This window comes from Vipera berus (assembly GCF_964194415.1).
Source record: "Vipera berus genome assembly, chromosome: 1".
Classification (NCBI taxonomy): domain Eukaryota; kingdom Metazoa; phylum Chordata; class Lepidosauria; order Squamata; family Viperidae; genus Vipera; species Vipera berus.
The window spans coordinates 158932259-158958093 of NC_138202.1; the positions used below are offsets into that span (position 1 = coordinate 158932259).

The 25835-nt window shown below is 43.8% G+C and overlaps 1 protein-coding gene and 1 long non-coding RNA gene across 5 annotated transcripts in view; one reads left to right on the forward strand and one right to left on the reverse strand.

Moving 5' to 3' along the window:
- Window positions 1–18221: 18221 nt before the first annotated feature.
- Window positions 18222–20221, reverse strand: LOC308660290. The gene is made up of 2 exons (XR_014024693.1): window positions 20073–20221; window positions 18222–18481 (listed from the first exon to the last, which is right to left on the reverse strand). It is a non-coding gene; the product is annotated as an uncharacterized lncRNA (long non-coding RNA).
- A 62-nt stretch (window positions 20222–20283) lies between these two features.
- The window catches only part of DYNC1I2 (dynein cytoplasmic 1 intermediate chain 2), a 43368-nt gene continuing 37816 nt past the window's right edge, over window positions 20284–25835 (forward strand). For all 4 annotated transcript variants that reach the window (XM_081314545.1, XM_081314547.1, XM_081314546.1 and 1 more), the window contains exons 1-2: window positions 20284–20462; window positions 25346–25463. In XM_081314545.1, the coding sequence (XP_081170671.1) occupies window positions 25356–25463 (108 nt within the window). In that variant the 5' untranslated portion in view covers window positions 20284–20462; window positions 25346–25355. The remainder of the gene's footprint in view (window positions 20463–25345; window positions 25464–25835) is intronic.

The following is a 25835-nucleotide window of genomic DNA, read 5'->3' on the forward strand; positions in this document are numbered from 1 at the left end:
AAAATATTCTATATGTAAAATCTTTAGTTTGTCCTACTCAAAAGTAGGACTTTGCATTGGTCACTGTATAAATTACCTTGCTGGAATTTGCCCATCATTCCAGCTTGCCATAATCATCAATATCGTTGACACTATTCTCTAAAGTATTTGCTATCCCTGCATATTTTTTGTCATCTAGAAAATGGATAATCCTATTTTCTAAAGCTCCACTAACATGTTAATAAATATATTGAACAGGACAGGGCCTAGAGAAGGCCCTCTGGTACATTGCTCAATATCTCTTTGAAGCTTGACGTAGAGTCATGGATGGACTCTTGTGGAGACAATTGCTCAACCAGTTCTGTATCCTTTACCATAGCCTAATTTGCATTTTGACATCTTCTGGACTGTACTAGACTCTCATGAGACAATGTTGAGTCATTGTTGAAATCATTTTGAAAGGGTACAAATGAAGATACCAAAGAAATTAATTTGCCACTATTCCCTGTAAGGCCACATTTTCCGTATGATCAGAAAAACAAGTTAAAATAATGAGAATAAATATATACAGAATTCTATGGACTAGATGCTGCTACTAGTTAACAAAATGTTAGTGCCACATCATGAATCTGTTTTTAGCTGCTATTGATTTATTCAACAACCCTGCATCCGGGGAAAATACTTCCAAAATAGAGCCAAATTATTTTGCCATGAAACATTGATGCATACAATGTCTACAGGCTAAAATGTGCTAAGACGCCTTCCTGTTTAATTGGTGCTACAAATTTAAATTCCATTTCAATACTTAACTGGTCTCTCGGTATCCATTATGACATTGTCACCTTCCACTGAAGCACTACTGATGATATGTTGTTTAAAACAGACATTTTAAAAGCCCATGGGATTAGTTAGGTCAGAAATTATGCACTGTGCTTCATTACCATATTACTGGAATTACATGCAGTCTAAACATTGTGTTTTCCCTCATATATATATAATCACATCACGTTAAAATTTGATTCCAGGAGACTTAGCTAATTAGTTTTCATCATCTTCACCTTATGTTTACATTGCCTCATTGCTGCTGCAAGTCTCATGTCAACATTTTTCAAAAGAGTTTGTCATATGGAATTAACCCTCACTTTGCTAGTTGCCTGCCGAGAATCGTGTGTATTTGCTTCAGTCCAGTGTCTTTCCCCAACCTGGTGAGGGTGACCACAGCTTCCATAATTACATTAATCAAGGTGCTTTGGAATTATGGACATTGTAATCAACGTATGTGGAGGTTATCTGGCAGGGTAGATGATTTCATGTCCACCTATCCCAGTCTACAATGCAAGATTTATTTAATAAAAAGCACTGCCACATGCACCTCTAGCAACCTTTCTGGTATACATATGTTAAGGTAGTGAAATAAAAGGATCGATTTTCATCTATTCCACTATCCCTTTCTTGTCCTCACAGCCCTTACATTTGCTTGGGAGAGTTGGAAGACAGTATGGAACATGATGGTCTATAGCAGGGGTGTCAAACTCAATTTCATTGAGGGCCGCATCAGCATTGCGGTTGCCCTCAAGGGGCCGGGTGGGTATGGTCTGGGTGGGCGTGGCCTACTGGGTGGGCGTGGCTAAAGTGTGTATGGCCTACTGGGTGGGCGTGGCCAGCTCTACATCGTTTGCATCAAGGGTGCCTATGGGGGCCTGGGCAGGAGTGGGACAGATCTGAGGGTCTCTGGCAGAAGGAGGGTCTCTGGGCCAGGGCCAAGGCAGTGGGGGCCATTCCCTCACTGTTTCCAGGATGGCTTCGCGGGCCACATGAAACCACTTCGCAGGCCGGATCCGGCCCCCAGGCCTTGTGTTTGACATGTCTGGTCTATAGGTTCTCTTGATTCAACATCTTCAGTTATAATATTTTTGTGTTACTTACTCACAGCTGATACTTGCATACCGAAGGAAGGAAGGAAGGAAGGAAGGAAGGAAGGAAGGAAGGAAGGAAGGAAGGAAGGAAGGAAGGAAGGAAGGAAGAAAGAAGGAAGGAAGGAAGGAAGGAAGGAAGGAAGGAAGGAAGGAAGGAAGGAAGGAAAGAAAGAAAGAAAGAAAGAAAGAAAGAAAGAAAGAAAGAAAGAAAGAAAGAAAGAAAGAAAGAAAGACCAGGAGGCTAGAACACCACTGAATAACTGGAATATTACATTGTGCAGGAGAACAGATTTGAAAGACTGTATTTACAGTTTGTTCTTCACTTATGACTGGTCACTTAGCAACTGTTCAAAGTTACGATGGACACCCCAAAAGTCACTTACAACCCTGGTTGATTTTTTTAAACCCCTTCTTGCTGAGCCTCCTGGCTACCTGCTGTGATAAATGACCCAACTTCTGTTTGTGCAATGGGAGTTTTGATTTCTCTCTATCCTCCTGCAGCCTCTCCATTTGCTCTGGAGCAGCAGGAATCCACTGTGCCGATGTTTTTATGCTGTGGGTTGACTGAGATTGCATTCAATGAGAGCTCTGCTGCATCAGGCCAAAGGCATCCCGATTGATCCCCTTTTCTGTTCTCACCATGACCACACACAAGATACACATGGAAAAACCCCACCAGGTCATTTAACTCAATTCCCAAATATCTGCCTAGATGTTTCTGTTCTGTCTCTTCCTTTTTCACGGAAAGAGTATCATTTGTATGAAACTGCTTAAACAGTTCAAGGTTTATTTTGTGCTGATCAGTGAAGCCCATCCAAACACACATGTGTAGAAGAACCATTCTTAAGATCAAGCTGATAATATGATAGCATTAAAGGTAAGAGATCAACAAATGCTATTTGTTGAGAGGCCGGGAAAATAATCAGAATTACTGATCTGAACTTAAAAAAAACAAACACCATTCCAACTGTATTACGTCTGTGTGTTATTTACAATATATTTTCATTGTTGGTTAAATTGCTTGTCAGTTTTCTGACACAGTAATTAAATTATGGTAGATCAGCCTTACTTTGATGAGAAGCAAATGTTCAGACTCTGATTGCTTATTTAAGCAAATTAGTTTGGATTGAAAATAAATGTTGGTGCTGGCGTATACTTTGAAATATCAGTGAGGAAACATACAAGAAAAACCGTAGTTCTTGCAGTACTACAACAAATCCTCAATGAATTTAGGAAATCTTATTGCCAAATTAAGCTTCTCTTAATGAATAGCACATCCAGAATGATTTAAAGATTTAAAATCTTCTTAACAGATTAGTGGGGTGGAACTAGGCCGGCATCATACAATTATTTTGTCCATCTGCCAACCAGCCATGTCAAAAATAAATGCATTTATATATTTATATTTATATGCATATGTACATATATAACACGGAGCACAGGGTCCCCAGATGGCATCCAACAGAACAGTATTGCAGCTAGAACATGCCAATATTTCCTGAATTCAATTTTGGCTTGTTCTAGGCTTGTTCTAGCAATGTTAAGGCCTGTGAGTTTGAAAAATCAACCAAGAGTGACTAATAGCAAGGCCATTATCTCAAGGACAATGAGACACGCTATGCCATAATGTCAAATATTGCCTCTCATACCAGAAACCATTACGCTCTTTTAGTGCATAGCAGAGACCTTTTAGTGCAGAATCGAGACTCGTGCACACTGCTTGATTTCACTGTTGCAATGGTGTTGAAATATTTCTTCCTTTTTAAAGGTCTATTCATATAGTGGAATGTGTGGGTGACCTTGGGGAATAAGGGGAAGTGATGCTGCTTAGAAAATAATCACACAAGAGGGGCAGGATTAACAGTCAAAGGAAGAAACTTAGGAAGGATCTGTCCTAATGGATCAGGCAGATAAAAGTGGCAGTGGGACCTTTGTACTTTCAGACTTCCAAGATTCTGTTAATGAAGCTTGACAATAAAGTGTCTGGTTTACCTGGCAGAACTTAACAATTCCAAATTGTAGCAAACCACTCTGATCCTTTTCAGACTGATATTTTTATACTGATGCCCAGTCACTTTGGAAAAAGTTTGGAAATAAAAGAGCATGGGAAGATGGGAAGCAAATTCCTTTTGAGGAAGCAATGGTATTCCAAATACCCCTGCACTAAAGCGTTTACAAACCAAGTTTACATATTCCTACCTTTACAAATAGCTGTGTTGATTGAACTACAATATGGTTCAATGGTTTGCTTTTGTTGTTTAGTCCAGTGTCTTAAACATCATGATGTAAGACTGGATGGAGAACATGGGACCCACATATAATATAAACGTTGGTAGACATAAACAAAGGTCCAGCGGTCCAGGAAATGCTGGAAGCCATTACAATTGCAGATAAATTACACAAAACAGACCTGGCAGGGAAGGAAATAAGCTATAAGAAGCACAAACTGTGCAAGAATTAGAAACAAGCTCTTTGTTCAAACTTCTGTCTAGTACAATTCTTAAAAGAAATAAGCGAGAAATAGCTATGTATATAATAAAGGACAAGGCTGTTCTCATCTAAATCCACCACTGTGTGTTCCTTACAAGGTATGCTGGGGGGTGGGGGTGGGGGTGGGAAGGTAATGAAATGTTTGAAAACCAACATGATAAATTGCTTGAACACCTGTGATCACTGATCAATAAACTTCAAAGCTCTCTTCAGCAGTTGGTTTTATTGCATTTAACAACAGGAAAGTTTTTCTTCTGAACAGCTATAACCTCCCACCATAATTACACTTACTAAATTATTTGATGGGGTCAATTGATTCTAATGCTGCTATTACCCCAATAAAAAGCAGACAGTGTTTTTATTGGTACTTGTTGGTTAATGACTTTGTACGATCCAATCTCACCAAATGTGTTACCAAAATTAACTAATGAATAAAAAAGCAGGTTTTTTTTTCTAGACTCATTGCTAAGTAGGAGAAAAATGAACAGTTTCGCTGTTTGAGTGTGGATGCGCAAATTTATGCTTATAAGTAAGTCTGTATGTATGTATGTATGTATGTATATATATATATATATATATATATATATATATATATATATATATATATAGAGAGAGAGAGAGAGAGAGAGAGAGAGAGAGAGAGAGCTGTCCTTGTTTAACAATTACTCTTCAGTGACTGTTCAAACTTACATTGACAAGCAAAGTCAATGGGGAAGCCAGCAGGAAGGCAGAAGTCACAGTCAAGTGAGGTCCTCACTTAATGAACTTCACAGTCCTCGCTTAACGATAACAACTGTGACTGCCAGAACTGTGATAGCTAATGGTAATGACCTATAAAGCCCTAAATGGCATGGGTCCGGATTACTTATGGGAGCACCTGCTGCCAGCATCAACTTCCCTTCGTCCAGTGCGCTCCCACAGAGAGGGCCTCCTTAGGGTGCCGTCGGTCAAAGAGTGTCGACTGGCGACCCCCAGGGGGAGGGCATTCTCTGTGGGCGCGCCAGACCTTTGGAACCGTTTACCGGTTGAGCTTCAGATGGCTCCCGACCTTTGCTCCTTCCGCTGTGACCTAAAAACATACTTATTTGAACAAGCCGGCCTGGTCTGATGGGTTTGGGGTATTTTAATATTATTGTATTAATTTTATTGTAATTGGGCTGCATTATTTAATTCTTTTTTAACTTTTGTACACTGTATTTTTATTGTATTTGCCCTGTACACTGCCCTGAGTCCTTCGGGAGAAGGGCGGTATAGAAATTAAATTATTATTATTATTATTATTATTATTATTATTATTATTATTATTATTATTATTATTAATGGCGCAGTCACATGGTTTTTCAATTTACAACTGTGTCATATAACAACAGAGTTTCTGGTCCAAATTAGCGTTTGGGGCAGGGGTGAGAACTACCTCTAAATATGGATATGATTTTATATAATTGCCCAATCTCATGGCTAAGACTCAGCAACTTGTAAGGACCAAAACAAACAAGAAAAAGCAACAATCTACATAATAAATGTTTGAGGCCACAGACGTCAATATTATCACCCCAAATCAGTCCTCTGCAGGATGATGGTTACTGTCAGAATCCATTTATATCACATTTCATAAATGTATGGTTAGAATATTGTGCCTATTCTCGGGATTCTGCCATCTCTCCAAGGGGGGGGGGAGAGGATACTTATTCAGATTGCAGTAGGCTGTTTTCAAAGACCAGGAAAGCTTTTGATCTGGGGGGAACAGAGGGAGAGAGAGAGATCTGGGTTGCATCTCCATTTGGAACTGAAAGGAAGGAAGCAATAACAATAAACACAAGAAGATTTCCCTTGCCCACGAAAGGGCCTGACACCTAAGTAAATGATGTGAGCCTGACCAAATGGATTCGAGGGGAGGGGGTTGAAACGGGAATGCTTTATATAGTATTGAAAAGTAACTCAATGTCAGATCCCATCTTGTATTGCCACAACTGATCTCATCCTAGTAAACTTTTCCTTTTGGACAAACTTGGATCCAGAAGTTCTTATTTCCTAAGATGTGGATTGGGGTGGGTCCTGACAGTAGATGGGATATGCTATAAGAGTCAACCTGGAAGGGAAAACCTTACCGGGGGACTTTGCATTAAATACAATGTCTGGCGACGAAGCAAGAGAGGAGGGAAGCCCCACGGAGAGGGAGTCTTCCCCCCGAATGGAATCCCAGAGACGATGGGAAGCTGAAGTGGCATATTTCCCCGGGGAAGAAGTGGTAGAGCAGCACGACCAAAAACCCCGGTGGTTGATGGGCGTTGGAAGGAAAAGTGAGTGGGAAAAGGCATCGGGAGAAGTGACCCTGAGACGGAGCAACCACCAACCGGAATGGAGGCAAGAGATGGAGAGCTCCCTGCACGCCAGTGAGGAGCGGATTCTGGAAAAAGCTATTGACCTGATGAAAGCAACCCTGAGCTCACTAAGGGAGGAGAAAGCTGAAAACCGCAACCAAGGCAGCGCCTGGGGCCGCAACTGGAGAGGTAACGGAGGGGATCCAGCACCTGAAACCCTGGGGCCATCCAATGGAACAGAACTTGCTGCCTCAGCAGTACATACCCCCCTAGAACTACAGACGGGGTCCAGGATGAGGAGTGATACCAGCCGCGGCGCAGACAATGCTCCAGCCAAAGACTCCCGCCCCTGGAAGCCAAATTCAAGGGGGAGCCATCACGATTGGGATTCTTCCTAACCCAAGTCCTCAGCTATATGGAAGAATACGGACGGGATATCCCCAGTGACAAAACACGCATCCAAATTGTGCAATCCGCCCTGGACGGATCGGCTGCAGACTGGGTGGTAAACTTGCACGACTCCAACGATTTCAACCGATTCATGTCATCTTTGAGGCGGCAGTTCGAGGATCCTTTGGCTGACCGTAAGGCCAGGGAGAGAATCAAAACAGTGAGCAGGGCAGGTGAGCGGTGGCCGAATATACCCAAGAATTCCGAGCCATCACCAGCAAGCTGAACTGGCCAGAAGATATCCTCCTTAGCCACTTCAAAGACGGTGTCGGGCTCGACACGCCCGACACCCGGTGAGGCCGCGGAGGGACTCACCAGGCCCCGTGACCAGCTGCCGGTGTCTGTATGCAGCCCCCACGTTACTGCGGCCTTCCAGCGAGCCGGGGAAGAGCGTGGCCGCCGGGATGACCCAGCAGCCACCGGCGCCTCCCTCGATGCCCCAGCAGCCACCGGGGCCTTCCGGCAGGCCGGGGAGCAGCCGTGGAAACGCGCAGCCGGCCGACATGACCCAGCGCCGACGCAGTGGGCCGAGGAAGAGCGCCAGGACGTCCCAGCAGCCAGCAGGGCCTTCTGGCAGGACAGGGAGGGGCCAGGGACGCGCACCAGCGCAGCGTTCCCCTGGAAACCCTTCCCCGCAGACAGCTCGCTCCGAAGCCCTGCCGGCCTCTTTGCCTGCCGAGGAACTGCATCGCAGGCAACGACAGCGAATGGCCCAAGCAGCGCAGTTCGCGGCGATCTGGGGACCTGTGGGGGGTGGCGGGGGTGTGCGGACCCGAGGGGAAAAGGGGGGTAGTCTGGGCTGGGGGGTGGCTTACCGGCTGCAATGGTGGTGGGATGGGGACGGGGAGGATACGTACCTGGGGGGCGGGTGCCAAAAGGCGGGGGCCAAGGGGGTGGTGGTTAAGTAGGGTGAGGGGTGATTAGGCAATTAAGGGTGTGGTGGTGGGTGTCGGCCTTGCCGGCTATTTAGCAGCGTTGATTGTGCTGTGAAATCAACGCTGACTTCATCTGTCTTTGAGTGACTGTTTATGAAGCAAATAAACGTGGCTCACGAGAACCAGCTCTCGTTCCGGACTCATTCTTTCTTGTGATTCGACGGACGGGGGCTGAGAGACGGTCTAAACTACAACCTGTATGACGCTTGCCTGCCTCGAGGAGACCCACCCCATCTCGACGACTGGTACATCCTGGCAGAGGAAGTGGAAATAGACCTACTGAAGAGACACCGCAGAGGAAAACCATGGGGCCGCCTGCCACCCGAGCAAACACGCGAGGGGGAAAAACCACCAGCCACAGCCAAAAAATCAACGGGTTGTTTCAACTGCGGGAGAGAGGGCCACCGCACTGCAGAATGTCATTCAAAAGCCCCCCCCATGAAAACCAGAGGCATCATCCTCCAAAAAGCCGGGGAAGTCCCAAGGCAACACAAAAAAATCTTACATGAAGGGGACAGAGGCTATAGAGTCCACAATTCCTGCCAGGAACTGGGATTGGACTCCAGCCTGCACTGCAGGGATGGTGGACAACTCGGAAGACAGCTCAGAGGGAGAACCATTGGTAAGTGGACCCCTTCCACCCATACTTAAGACAGTGACTATATTAGCTTCCTCTATGCCTGAAGCAGCCAAAATAAAAGCTCTGATAGACTCTGGTTGCATCCGCTGCCTTATCAGCCCAACGCTGGTGGAGAGATTGAGCATTAATATTTAATTTAATAATTTAATTTGTATACCGCCCTTCTCCCGAGGGACTCAGGGCGGTGAACAGGGCAATAAATACATAGTAAAAAACCGAATACAAAAATTAAAAGCGATTAAACCATTATGCCCATAATAATTAATACATCTTAAAATTAGAGCTATTTATAAAAACCCAACCCCATCCCATCAGACCAGGCCAGCTTGTTCGAAAAAGAAGGTTTTAAGATCGCGCCAGAAGGAGCGAAGGTCGGGGAGCATCCCAGTGAGGAGGCTAAAACAACCAATCTCTTTTAGTCAATTAGATGGGTCAATAGCAGGGGGGGACCAGCTATCCTAGCCACTTTACCAATCCACCTATCACTGGGGTCTCATGAGGAGGACATAACGTTTATAGTGGCCCCAGGCATGGAATGCCCAATGATTCTAGGACTGGAATGGCTGAAGAAATGGAACCACAGGATAAACTGGAGGACAGCAGAACTCAATTTCCCAAAGGGGGGGGCAGAAGAACTTAGACTCCAAAAGCATCCCCCCAACCCGAAGGGAGGAGACAGCAGCAGTGGGGGAAGAGAAGAAGTTACCAGAGATGCCGGAGGAATACAGGGACCTTGCTGAGGTTTTCAGTGAGGAACGGGCAGACGAGCTTCCCCCCCACCGCCCCACAGACTGTGCTTTAGAATTCAAACCCGGGGCAAAACTCCCAAAACCCAGGATGTACGCCATGAGCCCAAGGGAAATGGCAGAAATGGAAAGATTCATAAAGAAAAACTTAGAAAGAAGCTTCATTGAGCCTGCCAGACCCAAAGTGGCCGCCCCAGTTCTGCTCAGGGAGAAGAAGGATGGTTCTTACCGCTGTTGTATAGATTATAGAAATCTGAACACAATTAGTGAATGCAATCTGTACCCCTTACCCCTAATGAAGGATATGCTATCTCAGACATGTCAAACACAAGGCCCGGGGGGCCAGATCCGGCCCGCAAAGTGGTTTCATGTGGCCCGCGAAGCCATCCTGGAAACAGTGAGGAAACGGCCCCCGCTGCCTTGGCTCTGGCCCAGGCCAGCCAGGAGCCAATGTACAATTTTGTGGTGGTCATCTATGCTGAAATACATTCAGTCTTAGCTCCACAAGGCCATCTGGAAACAGTGAGGGACCGGCCCTTGCCACATCGGCCCTGCCCCCTGGGTGCACACTGGGGAGGTATCACCCTTTGTGAGGAATGAAAAAATGCACCATCACCTGGAAATGGCCAGCACATGGCCCTGCCTACTTCGGGCAGGCTAGGGGCTGGGCAGCATTGTGCTTCTCTTCAGATTTGTGCCACCCGCTCAGCCTCTCGGCGCTGTGAGGAGAGGGCCATGTGCCGGCCACTTGCAGGCGATGGTGCATTTCTTCATTCCTCATGAAGGATGACACTTCCCCCAGCTGTGTTTCTTGCCTGTTTTTCTCCGTCCCTCATCTCAAATATTTTCCCATCACTGTTCTAAGGAACGAAGGAAAGAAGGAAGGAAGGAAGGAAGGAAGGAAGGAAGGAAGGAAGGAAGGAAGGAAGGAAGGAGAGGGAGGGTCTGAGGGAAGTCCTGCCTTAGTCCTTCCCGGCTGCCCTTTCACCATCCCCTTGCCCCCTCCTCCTGGCCTAAACTGGGTAGTCTCCCATCCTATTGCTAAGGAAGCTTTGGATATAAAGCCAGGTCTCCTCACATGGAGAGGAAGTGGGCCTCCCTCTTGATGTTGCCCTCATACCCATCATGAGCAACCTGGCTAAGGAGAGCAAGCACAGCAGCTGGGCACCCTCTTGGGGAAGTGGGGGTGGGCTTAGTGCTGCGGATGCTTGAGGGCTAGGCTGGGCATTTGACCTCCGCACCACCGTCCAGCCCCCCCCCCCACACGCATGGCCTGAGAGGATCAGTGAGGCTCCTCCAGTGGACCATGCCTTGGCACTTGCCCCAGTCCCATCTCCTTCTGCCAGAGACCCTCAGATCTGTCCCACTCCTGCCCAGCCCCCATAGGCACCCTTGATGTGAACGATGTAGAGCTGGCCATGCCCACCCAGTAGGCCACACCCACTCCAGCCATGCCCAACCAGTAGGCCACGCCCACCCTGGCCACACGCACCTGGCCCCTCAAGGGTAACCACAATGCTGATGCGGCTCTCAACGAAATTGAGTTTGACACCCCTGTGCTATCCCATCTGTCGAAAGGAAGGATTTTTACCAAACTAGACCTGAGGGAAGCATATTACCATGTTAGGATTAAGGAGGGAGACGAATGGAAAACCGCATTCAACTGCCCATTGGGTTGCTACCAGCTCAAAGCACTGCCATTTGGACTGCAAGGGGCTCCCGCAGTATTCATGCAATTAATTAATGACGTGCTAAGGGAGCACCTTTATAAGGGGGTCCTGGTTTACCTGGACGACATCCTTATCTTCACTGAGACCAAAGAGGAACATATCAACCTAGTCAGAGCAGTCCTGAAAAAGTTGCGAGCTGCCCACCTATATGCTAAACTATCGAAGTGCGAATTCCAACAGGAAAAAATTGACTACCTGGGATATCGCATATCCCCAGAGGGCATCGAAATGGACCCTGAGAAAGTCAGGGCAGTATTAGAGTGGGCACCCCCCCGCACACGGAAGCAATTGCAAAGTTTCCTGGGGTTTGCAAATTTCTACTGTCAATTCATCCCTGCATTTGGCCAAATAGCCATGCCCCTCACAAACTTGTTGAAAACGAAAGGGGGGTCCCCTGTGAAATCCAGCCAGCCTGTAAAGTGGACAATGGAGTGTCAAGCAGCATTTGAGAGGCTAAAAACTTTTTTCTGCTGAACCTGTCCTAAAACACCCAGATCCCAACAAACCTTTTGTAATACAGGCAGATGCGAGTGATGTAGTGGTAGGAGCCATATTATTACAAGAAAATGATGGGGGGATGTTGCAACCATGCGCATACACATCCAGAAAACTCACAGAAACAGAACAACGTTGGCCAATATGGGAAAAAGAGGCATTCTTGTTGAGGTGGGCATTACTAACATGGCGCCAATTTTTAGAAGGAAATAAAATACCTTTCCAGGTCTGGACAGACCACAAGAATTTGGAAGCACTAAAAACGCCCAGGAAGCTCACTCCTAAGCAAGCCCGCTAGTCCCAACATTTTCATCGATTCAGTTTCACTCTCAAACACTTACCGGGGGGAAAGAACTTCCTGGCAGATGCATTATCCCACATGCCCCAATATAACAGCACAAGAGTTACTGACTTTAAACCACTTGTGCCGGAACAACAACTGGCAGCACCATTCACCACCAGGGCACAAGAAAAAATGAAGCCGAAGGTAGATACCCAAACTGGAATAGAATTCAGGAAGTCTTTGGAAAGCGATGAATAGTTCCAGAAAAATAGTCATGTGTGCACAATTAAAGATGGACTGCCGTGGGTGGGGGAGAAGCTATATATACCTGCCACCCAGAGAATCAATTTCATGCAACTGTGCCATGATACAAAATCAGCAAGACACTTTGGTTTTGTAGACTTAACTAAAAGGCAATTTTGGTGGTACACACAATAGCACATTTGTTGTTATGGGGTTGAAGAAACTCTCTTAAGGAAAGCTTTTGCTTTTGAATGCAGATTAAATAATGTGCACTCACCAATAGATAAAGTAAACAGAAAGAATGTTGTTCGTTGCTTTGTAGAAATATTAACTACCAAATACCCTGATTCAGATGCAAGAGACCCGGACAGCTGAAGGTCACTGGAGTGAAGGCTATTTTACATCAGGGTAAAAATCAATACAGCTAACGATAAAAGGCAAATTAATATCAGGACAGCCTCACTGTTTCTGGAATAATTATGCTGAAACAATCCGCACTTGCCACTAGAGAATAAGGAAGCAGAGCATTTCACGATGACCCCCACATTCACCAGCTTATCCAAGAAAGCCAATTATCCCCAAATATTTCCTGCCTTATATTCCATTGAACCCGGCAAAGGATCAGTTTCCTTTGAAGCCCAGCAAAGCATATTCCACATTGTCTTATGCAAAAGCAATGACCTTACTGATTTAAATGCAAAATTCACCAGGACAAAAATGTTCAGTAGAAAGATTTCATTTCCACTGAGGCAGAAAAGTATTTGCCAGTTTCTCATAATGGCTCTGCTATAAACAACCTGGATTCTAATCAGCATGAAGATAGAATGGCAATAAGGTTCTAGTCGAAGTGTTGTCATTACCTAGCCCCCCCCCCGCCCCCGCCATAGACATCTATTTCAATAAAATCTTGACTGCATTTCAGGAAGAAAGGAAATAACTTTCTACTCATTTTAATGTCAAAAATGTGATGCGTTTAGCAGTGCCTACTTTACCTGAGAACCGCAGATGTGCAACCGAAGCACAAAGGTTCCCTCATTTATGTTATTTCCAGCAAAAATGAAAAGTGCTCAATTCTCTGAACTGGAACTGGTCCATCATTTTCTCCCACCTCCTACACTTCCCTTGCTATCATTACCATGGCGTTTCCCCTTCTGGGATGCCTTTGATTCTCTCTGTCAAAAGTAATTTGTCCCCTTAATGGAAATATATAAAATTTGTATTAGTATTATAAGCTTAAATGAAAGGTCCTCAGAACATTTTGTAGATGACATTTGAAGAAAATGCCCAGTTGGAGTTATTTTCAAATACCTTCGTTCACAGTGTTACTTAGCAAAAAAGAAAAAAAGAAAAAAAGATGCCTGTGGATGAGTGGAAGCCTTTTCAACATATTGTTCATTGTTTTCAATATTTAGTTAGTTAGCAAGAACTGCAAGAATTATGGCAGTAACAAAGGTTTGCAGGAGTTTTTTTTTAAATTTACAGAGATAGTGGGGTTTACAAAAAAAAATTAAGCTTAGTTAAGGCTTAACACACCCATTTTTGCCTCCTGCTGATGAAATCATGGGGGAACATGCAGTGCTACTGATTTTCTTTTAGCGAGGGCAATCAATTTTTCATACTTCAGCAAACGTTCATTGTTGCATAAAGTATCTGCCTATATACTATTAAAACTTTTGTGTCTGTTTCATACTTTATATATAACCTTCATGTGGGCAAAGCAAATGTTCCCCAAATGGGCTAACTTACAAAATCCTGGGATCCAGCACTCCTTGAGGGAATGAAATTTGAGGATTTTTTTTCCTGCTTCAGTTGCTGTTCAGTGCGATGCAACACTGCCATGGTCACATGATCCTCCTTTTCAACCTCCACTGACAGCTTCCCACAAGTCAGTGGAGAACCCAGGAGGAACTGATATGATTCCTTGTCAACTTCCCACTTGTGGGAAGCTTGTGGGGAGAAAGTTAATGAATAAATAGTGCTCACACCGTGTTGACTACTCACACATTTCACATTTCTTCACTCAATCCCTTACCTGGCAGCAGCCACTTACCTGCCTGCTGGGAAGAGGAGAGGAGAGGAGAGGAGAGGAGAGGAGAGGAGAGGAGAGGAAGGAAGGAAGGAAGGAAGGAAGGAAGGAAGGAAGGAATTTCCAACACTCACTGCCAGCTTCTCACAAGGAAACTCAAAGGGGAAGCCAACAGTAGGTCAGAGGTCACTCCTGCTCCTACTGTATTTTGCCCAGCCACTGGTCATTCTATTTTTCTGTTTAGGGAAGGGAATATTTTAAAATGATGACCCAAAGGGTCATGGTTGTCTAGTAATAACCATAAATAATGTTCCAATCTAAATATATTTACTCAGAAATAAGGACAAATGGTTTAAATATGACTTCTGATTTTAAGATTAGAAAGTACAGTCATGCTCGAAATTGTTGGCACCCCAGAAATTTTTCCAGAAAATCAAGTATTTCTCACAGAAAAGTATTGCAGGAACACATGTTTTGCTATACACAGGTTTATTCCCTTTGTGTGTATTGGAACACAACAAAAAAAAGGGAGGAAAAAAAGCAAATTGGACATAATGTCAAACAAAACTCCAAAAATGGGCCGGACAAAATTATTGGCACCCTTTCAAAATTGTGGGTAAACAAAATTGTTTCAAGCATGTGATGCTCCTTTAAACTCACCTTGGGCAAGTAACAGGTGTGGGCAATATTAAAATCACACCTGAAAGCAAATAAAAAGGAGAGAAGTTCACTTAGTCTTTGCATTGTGTGTCTGTGTGTGCCACACTAAGCATGGACAACAGAAAGAGGAGAAGAGAACTGTCTGAGGACTTGAGAACCAAAATTGTGGACAAATATCAACAATCTCAAGGTTACAAGTTCATCTCCAGAGATCTAGATTTGCTTTTGTCCACAGTGTGCAACATTATCAAGAAGTTTGCAACCCATGGCACTGTAGCGAATCTCCCTGGTCGTGGACAGAAGAGAAAAATTGATGAAAGGTTGCAACGCAGGATAGTCCAGATGGTGGATAAGCAGCCCCAAACAAGTTCCAAAGGAATGCAAGCTGTCTTGCAGGCTCAGGGAGCATCAGTGTCAGCGCAAACTATCCGTCGACATTTAAATGAAATGAAACGCTATGGCAGGAGACCCAGGAGGACCCCACTGCTGACACAGAGACATAAAAAAGCAAGATTACAGTTTGCTAAAATGTACTTGAGTAAGCCAAAATCCTTCTGGGAAAACGTCTTGTGGACAGATGAGACCAAGATAGAGCTTTTTGGTAAAGCACATCATTCTACTGTTTACCGAAAATGAAATGAGGCCTACAAAGAAAAGAACACAGTACCTACAGTGAAATGTGGTGGAGGTTCAATGATGTTTTGGGGTTGTTTTGCTGCCTCTGGCACTGGGTGCCTTGAATGTGTGCAAGTCATCATGAAATCAGAGGATTACCAAAGGATTTTGGGTCGCACTGTAGAGCCCAGTGTCAGAAAGCTGGGTTTGCGTCCGAGATCTTGGGTCTTCCAGCAGGACAATGACCCCAAACATACGTCAAAAAGCACCCAGAAATGGATGGCAAGAAAGCGCTGGAGAGTTCTGAAGTGGCCAGCAATGAGTCCAGATCTGAATCCCATTGAACACCTGTGGAGAGATCTTAAAATTGCTGTTGGGAAAAGGCGCCCTTCCAATAAGAGAGACCTGGAGCAGTTTGCAAAGGAAGAGTGGTCCAAAATTCCGGGTGAGAGGTGTAAGAAGCTTATTGATGGTTATAGGAAGTGACTGATTTCAGTTATTTTTTCCAAAGGGTGTGCAACCAAATATTAAGTTAAGGGTGCCAATAATTTTGTCCGGCCCATTTTTGGAGTTTTGTTTGACATTATGTCCAATTTGCTTTTTTTCCTCCCTTTTTTGTTGTGTTCCAATACATACAAAGGGAATAAACCTGTGTATAGCAAAACATGTGTTCCTGCAATACTTTTCTGTGAGAAATACTTGATTTTCTGGAAAAATTTCTGGGGTGCCAACAATTTTGAGCATGACTGTATCTCCACTATTATGGAAGTATTTTTACAGACACATTGATTAGCAGCAGCAGCAGTTTTCATGATTGCAGTAATGGAAATCTAGAATCAGTTGATACCAATTACATTCTACAAAACAATATAAATAGGCAGAAATCTAGATAATAATTTAGAGGAGACAGAATGACCCATGAAAGTGGGGAGGTTAATATTTGGTTTAGTAGTGTCCATTTCCTTTAAAGGAAAGTAATAAAAAAATATGGTGAATACCTAAACCTTTCCTTTCCTCTACCAATAGCTTCTTTCCATTCATAGAAAAGTTGTGGATCAGCACCAGCTGAACCTCTTTTACAGGATTCCTTCTAATAAGCAGACATTTCATATCAATATTTAAATCATATTTCTTTTGCATGCACAAATATCATGGTGGGTGGTGATTGCAGACTCCACAATATCGAACATCATATTATAACCATTTATAGAAAATGATGGACAACTGTATTCTTAACATGGAAATAAAGCTACTAACACTGTCAGAAAGACTGACAATGTTTAAAAGATATTTCTACAACTGACACCAGGATTACAGTGTTAGGTTCCATCACCCCAACCAGAAGACATAAAATGCTTTTCAATACATCTCACTGTCATCCTGCTTTTAAACAATATCAGCTGTCTACTAAGGCAAGAGAACAAAAGGATTGCCAACTATTTCTGGCATTGTCATCCAAGATTTTTTCCCTACTGCTGTTACAAATTATTCTTCGGTGAAGGTCAAAACATGTAATTTCCAATTCTGGTTAGTTAGGTTTAACCAACATGCTTGTAATCCGTGGTGTCTGTAACAAATCTTGATGAGATCAAAATGACAATGTATGAATTATGACATCATTGAATAAATATAATCCATCATGATTTCTGATCAGTTGCATCATTTACATGATGTTGATGATTTGTCCCCTCATTTACACCTATTGATTACATCCATGGCTTGTAATCAATGTAATAAAGCTAGAACGATTCCTTTATTTCAGCATATTTAAACATTTTAACAAAATTTAAGGCCAAGATATTGAAGTAAATGTTCTCAAAAGCCCAGGTGATGCAACAAGCTCTGATATGATTTTTTGGGGTTTGTCTTAATGTACCACATAAACCCATTGTGGTTTGTAAGCCATTATTTATATTCAACAAACTATAACTTTTTAGTATACCCTTGTTCCACAGCTCCTTCATTAGATCTCTTTGAAAACAGTCAGCATTCTAAAAGATTGGCAAAACCGGAAGTCAGCTGTTGAGACTTCTACCACCACAAAAGACAGGAATTAATGGGGTAAAATTGCTCTTTGGGATATTATGTAGTTACCAGAACATTAAACATGATAATTTTTTGCAACAAACAATCTGAAGGCATTTTAAAGAGTAATAATTTTATTATTTCATAAGCACAAAACATATTTAGAAACATTTAATATTGATAAAATGCATAGTTGACAATGGCATGCTCTGTATTACCGGTATTGATTTCACTTCCAATATTATATAGTTTACAAACAAGCATATAATAAATTGCAAACAACTGGTGAATGACCAGCCTATTTTGAATTATTAGTGTATTGCTAATAGCTAACATTCCTGCAAATCTCAGTTTTAACTCAGCATTGGTATTGTGTATGGTTTTAAGAAACTATGCAAAAAGCAGGATTTTTTTTAAAGGGTTGTGAAGAATTCACATAATACTCTTTTGCTTTGAAAGTTAAAAGTACTGATAGTTTAAAAAACAATATAAACATAAGTAACATTGGTAGGCTGATGCATACATTTGGAATGTTGGCAATATGCCATAGAGCTATAGGTAATTAAAAAAATAAAAACAAAACAAAGGATAAACTGAGATGCTAGCTTCTATCCATTTATCGTTGCATCTGACATTACTTACAGATGGAGGTGACTGATTTTTATAAATAGATTCTTTACTTCTTTTATGTGCTATGATTGACACTTTTCTATAAAGACCCAGTTAAATACAGAAATATTTCTTTTGGTCCGCCAAACAGTCCCCCAGAATTTCACATCCATGATTCTATTGTTTGCTCAGAGATAATGAAGATTAATGAAGAGAAGGGCGAGGGGTGACATGATAGCAGTGTTCCAATATCTCAGGGGTTGCCCCAAGAAGAGGGAGTCAAGCTATTCACCAAAGCACCTGAAGGCAGGACAAGAACTGAACAAAGAAAGAAGCAACTTAGAACTAAGGAGAAATTTCCTGACACTTAGAACAATAATCAGTGGAACAACCTGCCTCCAGAAGCTGTGAATGCTCCAACACTGGAAGTTTTTAAGAAGAGGCTGGACAACCATTTGTCTGTGTGAGAAGTCAGCCCCATCCCCCAGAGAAAGAAATATTTTGGAAATATTTAAAAGGCAGAATATATTTCCCTAAAGGATTTTAAAAGCAGAAACCAACCCCGTCCCCAAGTCTCTTTGTTCCAAATAGAAATCAAGTCTGCAGAATTGCAGATGTGATAATCTTGTCAAAAAGACTGGAATCTGGAAACTGGGATTATGAAGAAAGATCCCTAGAATCAACAATCCCTCACACCAAAATCTAAGAGTCATCAGCCACAGTCCCAGGGAAGCAGGATATGACTTTTGGGACATAATAGGATTAACCCACCACCATCAGAATACCGGAAAGTCACACTAGGATTCAGGTCAAAGTTCATGCCACAGGAACAACTCCAAACAAAAGGCTCCAGAGGGTATAAAACCCCCACTCCCTACATGTGCTCACTCTCTTTTCTTCCAGAGCCATCTTCCTGTCTGGCTCTCCTCTTCAATAAACTGCAACCTTCTTCCTAAAGCACTCGCCATGTTGTTTATTCCTGGCTTGGACTGAACCATGATGAAGACTTTTCCTTCGACATCTGAAATGGTATAGGGTTTCCTGTCTGAGCAAGGGGTTGGACTAGAAGACTTCCAAGGTCCCTTCCAACTCTATTATTATCATCATTATCATTATTATTATGTTACCATGTTAGGATGAGGAGGTTCTAGATGCAGCAACTCTAGCTGGTAGTGACCAAATCTTAATACCAAATCCAACTATGTTTGAGCAGTATGTAGCAGCATCCAGCACCTTATTTCAGTAGGAATAACATCGTTTGAAATCAATTGATTTTTTTTTTCTTTCATTAAATTGTGTCCAATTCTTAGAGACTGCCTGGACAAGTCCTTGGAGTTTTCTTGCCAAGGTATTTTAGAAATAGTTTGCCCTTTGGCTCCTTCTCAGTGTTGAGAAAGAGAGTGGCTAGCCAAGATCACCCAGCTAGCTTTCTGCCTAAGGTAGAACTAGAATTCACTGCCTCCTGTTTTCTAACTTGATGCCTTAACTACTACACCAAACTACACCAAGCTGTGCTGACTCAGGAATTCTGGGAGTTGAAGTCCATGAGTCATAAAAGAGCCGAGGTTGCCTACCCCTGTCTTAGTTCAATTTAATCTTCGGGGAGAAAAACAACCACCCAGAAGCACTTATCTACATGTGCTGGGAGAAATTTCAGAGAGTCCCTAGCACAACAACTTTCCAATATCAGCACGTCACATATTTCTAGCAACAGACAGAAGATGGACTCTGAATTCAGACTGTCAAGCAGGCCTCTACGTAGACCGGCTACCGCCGGAGGCTGAAGAAAGCTCCCATTGACAGCGTAGACTTGCCGCATCGCATGCCGGGAATTGTAGTTCTCTTTCCGGTTCGAGCCATAATATCAAAGACATTCTTTTTGTAAAAAATAAAATAAAAAAAATCTAACCTTCTTTCCTCCTTTCGCTTCTTTGGCAGAACATGTCAACTTCCAGGCCACCTGTGAAACCTAAAACGTCACCCGCAAGGCCCCCGAAACAAATACGAACGAATTTCTCCAGGCCTTGCTCACGTGCGCATGCGCCTCGATCCTGTATAACTATGCGACCCAGAGCAATGACCGCCCTCCTGTTCCGTCGGCACGGGTGATTTCCGCGCATGCGTGCTCCTCCGGAGGATGCTGAGCTGTCTCTCTCTCTCTCCTTCCCGTGAGACCTACGGCGGCTTTCCCCTCGTTTGAAACTCCAGCGGCGCTCCCCCTCATCCCTTCCCGCGTCTGTGAGGGAGCGCCTCGAAACCAGGCGGCAGCGGTCTGAACGGAGGAGGGCTTCAGTGACAGGTTAGCCGTGGCGGGGTGAGCCATGCCGGCTCCCTAAAATCAGTGCCTCACCGGCCCAGGGCGGCCTCTAGTTGTCCCTCATCGCCCAAGTAGCCCCGGCGGGGCGGGGCCTTAGAGGGTGAGGAGGGCGCGAGCCACGGCCGTTGTGTGGGGGGGGGGAAAGGGAGGGGGCGGGCGTTTTGGCGGGCAACGCCCGGCAGCCGTCCCTTCTCTTTTATCTCGACCCCGGGGTGTCTTTTGGGGCGATTCCTCCAGCCGTCCTCGTGATTTTTCTCCCAAGAGGCTGCTGGGGGAGGCCTCCTACCCGCGCCTCCTTCGTGGAATTCGGTCCTCGGCTTCCTTCGGCTCCTCTCAGCCACCACAGAAACCCGCCAAGGTCCCGTTTTCGTGAGGGGGTTCTTCTTCTTCTTCTTCTTCTTCTCTGCTGTAAAAAAAAATTACAATCGAAAGAGAACCTACGTCCAGGCCTTAGTCGAGGAGCGAAAGAAGCCCTCGACCCCCCTCAGGACGAGTTTCTCCCTCATACACACATCTTGATCCAGAACTAGTCTAGAGAAAAGGAAGGATCGGAGGTGACCTGATAGCGGTTATTCCAGTGTTTGAGGGGTTGCCCCAAAGAGGATTGGGGGTGGTGGTGGTGTCAGCTTATTTACCAAAGCCCCTGAAGGCAGGACAAGAAACAACGGATGGAAACTAATCAAGGAGAGAAGCAACCTGGAACTAAGGAGAAACTTCCTAATAGTGAGGACAATTAACCGGTGGGATAGCTTGCCCTCAGAAGTTGTAGGTGCTCCATCAGTGGAGGCTTTTAAAGAGACTGGGGTAGGCAACCTTGGTTCTTTTATGACTCATGGACTTCAACTCCCAGAATTCCTGAGTCAGCTGTGCTGACTCAGGAATTCTGGGAGTTGAAGTCCATGAGTCATAAAAGAGCCAAGGTTGCCTACCCCTGGACTAGGGGTCTCCTGCTTGAGCAGAGGATTGGACTAGAAGACTTTCCAAGATCCCTTCCAGCTCTATTCTGATTGATTGATTGAAACTAGAAATCAGACAGCTCCGGATGCCAAATGTATTCTGTAATTCACAGCCACAATATGATGATGGAACCCTGATTTAACAGCATGTCAATAGTTAATGTATGATTAGGCTCAATGTTTGCCCCACTACAGAATGAAAGTGCTGTCTACCTAGGTGTTTTTTTTAAAATTGGATTTGTATACCGCCCTTTCCTGAGGGACTCAGGGCGGTTTACAGGGTAATTAAAACAAGAAATACAAAAATTAAAAACAATTAAAAAGATTACAAGAGTCCCTGAAAAAGTAAAAAAGTAAAAACCCCCAATTAAAATTAAAATTAGTTAGTTGCCTTTGTTACTGCTAGCCCCTATCCTGTCTCTGTTGGCTCTGTCTCAAGGCCCTAGAGCACAGGTCGGCAACCTGCGGCTCCGGAGCCGCATGCGGCTCTTTGAGCCGTCTCTTGCGGCTCCCAGCCGCCCGGTGCGCGCGCACCTCTTCCAACGGGCAGTGGTGCGCGCGCACCTCTCCAAATGGAGAGTGGCACCGCCCGTTTGGAGAGGTGCACGCGCACCTCCCCGAATGGGCGGAGGTGCGCGCGCACCTCCCCAAACCTTTGGAGAGGTGCACGCGTACCTCCGCGCGAATGGGCAGCGGTGCCGCTCTTTCAGGAAGCCCGCCGCGGCCCGTCTGTGAAGCTGCCGAAAGCGGCAGCTTAGCAGACGGGCCGCGGCAGCTTCCGCAAAGAGCGGCGCCCCTGCCCATTCCGAGAGGTGCGCGCGCACCTCTCCGAACGACCGGAGGTGCGCGCGTACCTCCGCGCGAATGGGCAGCGGTGCCGCTCTTTCAGGAAGCCCGCCGCGGCCCGTCTGTGAAGCTGCCGAAAGCGGCAGCTTAGCAGACGGGCCGCGGCAGCTTCCGCAAAGAGCGGCGCCCCTGCCCATTCCGAGAGGTGCGCGCGCACCTCTCCGAACGACCGGAGGTGCGCGCGTACCTCCGCGCGAATGGGCAGCGGTGCCGCTCTTTCAGGAAGCCCGCCGCGGCCCGTCTGTGAAGCTGCCGAAAGCGGCAGCTTAGCAGACGGGCCGCGGCAGCTTCCGCAAAGAGCGGCGCCCCTGCCCATTCCGAGAGGTGCGCGCGCACCTCTCCGAACGACCGGAGGTGCGCGCGCACCTCCCCAAACCTTTGGGGAGGTGCGCGCGTACCTCCGCGCGAACGGGCAGCGGTGCCGCTCTTTCAGGAAGAGCTGGCAGCTTCCTGAAAGAGCGGCGCCGCTGCCCCTTCGCACGGAGGTACGCGCGCACCTCCCCAAAGGTTTGGGGAGGTGCGCGCGCACCTCCGGTCGTTCGGAGAGGTGCGCGCGCACCTCTCGGAATGGGCAGGGGCGCCGCTCTTTGCGGAAGCTGCCGCGGCCCGTCTGCTAAGCTGCCGCTTTCGGCAGCTTCACAGACGGGCTGCGGCGGGCTTCCTGAAAGAGCGGCACCGCTGCCCATTCGCGCGGAGGTACGCGCGCACCTCCGGTCGTTCGGAGAGGTGCGCGCGCACCTCTCGGAATGGGCAGGGGCGCCGCTCTTTGAGGAAGCTGCCACGGCCCGTCTGCAAAGCTGCCGAAAGCGGCAGCTTTGCAGACGGGCCGTCGCCATCGGGCAACCGGGAACTGGTTCCATCTCATTTTTAAAAAAATGGCAGCTGCGTGCGTCCGCGCATGCGCAAAAAACCTTTTTGCGCATGCGCGTGCATGGACACACGCACGCGGCTCCCTCTTTTTTTAATTTGTGATGGAACCGGTTCCCAGTGGCTCTTTTTCTTTTTTAGGTTGCCGACCCCTGCCCTAGAGTCACCTGCAGTCCTCTTGAGAATATGGACAAAGACAATACACCTTGAGACTGTCCTTCAACAGTGTTAGAATAAAGAGGTGGGGAACACAGCCTTTCACAGCAATAGTGCCAAGATGAACTAAGTCTGCCTGGGTCAATATACAATAACTTAAGGTGGCCAGTGGGATAGATAATATGCATGCTTGTGCTGGTGCTGTGGAAAGAAGAAAGGAGGGGAAAGACAAATCTATCTCCTTTGAGTTTTGTATTGATTGAATCATAGTTTGTTTATTCAAATATAAATATGTGTGTGTAAATTTTTTGGGTTGCTAACAAAGAATTAAAGGGAGACTGATATAGCCATTTCAAAGTTATTTGTTCTCATCAGTCAGCCACACCCTTCTGAGATTCGAACCTGGGCTGATTGCACATTAGGCAGTTGTTTTAACCTCTAAGCCACAGGCTTTCTCCCTTTGTCAGCTGCATCGGGGAGGGAAGAGGCAGGAAAGATATGTCTTCAGTATTTTGAACACCTTGCCGGCCCAAATCCAAAAAAATTACGGAAATAATGATTGTTGCAGTTGCGACTACCGCTTGTGGATGGCCTGAGTTTGGGCTGATACAGGCAAAAAGATTTGGCCCGTATTTGGGCCGGCAAGGTGTTCAAAATACTCAAGATCTATCTATCTATCTATCTATCTATCTATCTATCTATCTATCTATCTATCTATCTATCTATCTATCTATCTATCTATCTATCTATCTATCTGTCCTGGTATTTCTAAATTATCCTGATATTAAAACAAGACCTTTTGCTGTTTTCCTATATATATATATATATATATATATATATATATATATATATATATATATATATATATATATATATATATATATATATATATATATATATATATATATATATATATATATATATATATATATATATATATATATATATATATATATATATATATATATATATATATATATATATATATATATATATATATATATATATATATATATGTCAAATGCTTGTTAACTATTTTTAGATTACCTTGCTAGGCCCCAAACATGGGACAAATCTTTATTTCCTGTGTCAGCCTAACCTGAAGGCCATCGACAGGCAGTAGTCACACCGGTGACAGCTCATATTTGTGTAAATTTTAAATTGCTAACAAAGAATTAAGGGAGACTGATATGCATTTCAAACTTATTAGTTTTTATCAGTCAGCCATACCCTTCTGAGCCATACCCTTCCCAGGTTGCACTCTCAGAAGGGTATGGCTGACTGATGAAAACTAATAAGTTTGAAATGCATATCAGTCTCCCTTAATTCTTTGTTAGCAATTTAAAATTTACATATATATATATATATATATATATATATATATATATATATATATATATATATATATATATATATATATATATATATATATATATATATATATATATATATATATATATATATATATATATATATATATATATATATATATATATATATATATATACTTTTTGTCACCATAAATGCATTTCAAATCTGGAGAAGCACAAAATATGAAGGAAACTGTCCACTTTGAGTTTTAGGAAGGATGATTTATTAAGTCAATTTGCTTAAAAATGTTGACCAAAAGAAGTTTTCTAATATATTTGCCTAATAGTAAGGGCTTCTTTGCAATATGTATTAAAGGGAAAAGATAAATTTATGACAGACTGAATAGACTGAATTTATATATAAAAGTCAAGCTGGCATTTCAGGAACATTATTATAAATAACTCTTTGAATGAAAGTGGAATATTAATATGCCACTAATTTTGTCATCCAGCTTCTCTGTTTCTAATTTTTATGTAGCTTCTCTGCATTTTTATTAAATTCATCTAGAGATAAATATGTTTATGCTTTGGTGCTAGAATTTTGTTCCATATTGCAGATAATTTCATACATTATTGTCAAGGAGCCACATTTTGTAGTAAGCCTCTTTTATTTTAACTAATAGATATACGTACAGAAAAATGTTTAATTTTGTATTTGATGTATTGACAGGATTCTAACTATGTCTGATAAAAGTGAACTGAAGGCAGAGTTAGAACGTAAGAAACAACGCTTGGCTCAAATAAGGGAGGAGAAAAAAAGAAAAGAAGAAGAAAGAAAGAAAAAAGAAGTAAGAATTCTTTTTTCAAATTACATCTACCGGATAATTTGCTTACATGCTAAAACTTCCTAGTAATTTTTGTTAATAATAGCATCTGTCAAATTTTGAATGCAGTTAGCAATCTTAATATTTCAGAAACATCAGATAGCATCAATAATTTCATAGAATCATTTTTCTCCCCAGACTTTACCTAGCTCCATATATATATTGTCTTATCTGTATCACTACATTACTACTAGTAATTAACATATTTCTGATTAAATATAACCAAGGCTTCATGCTCATTTATGTTTAGAAGGTATCTACTTTTGTTTCACACTTGAGTTCTTGGGTGCATATCATTTGATACCAGTATTTTTTCATTCTTAAATTGTTGAGAAG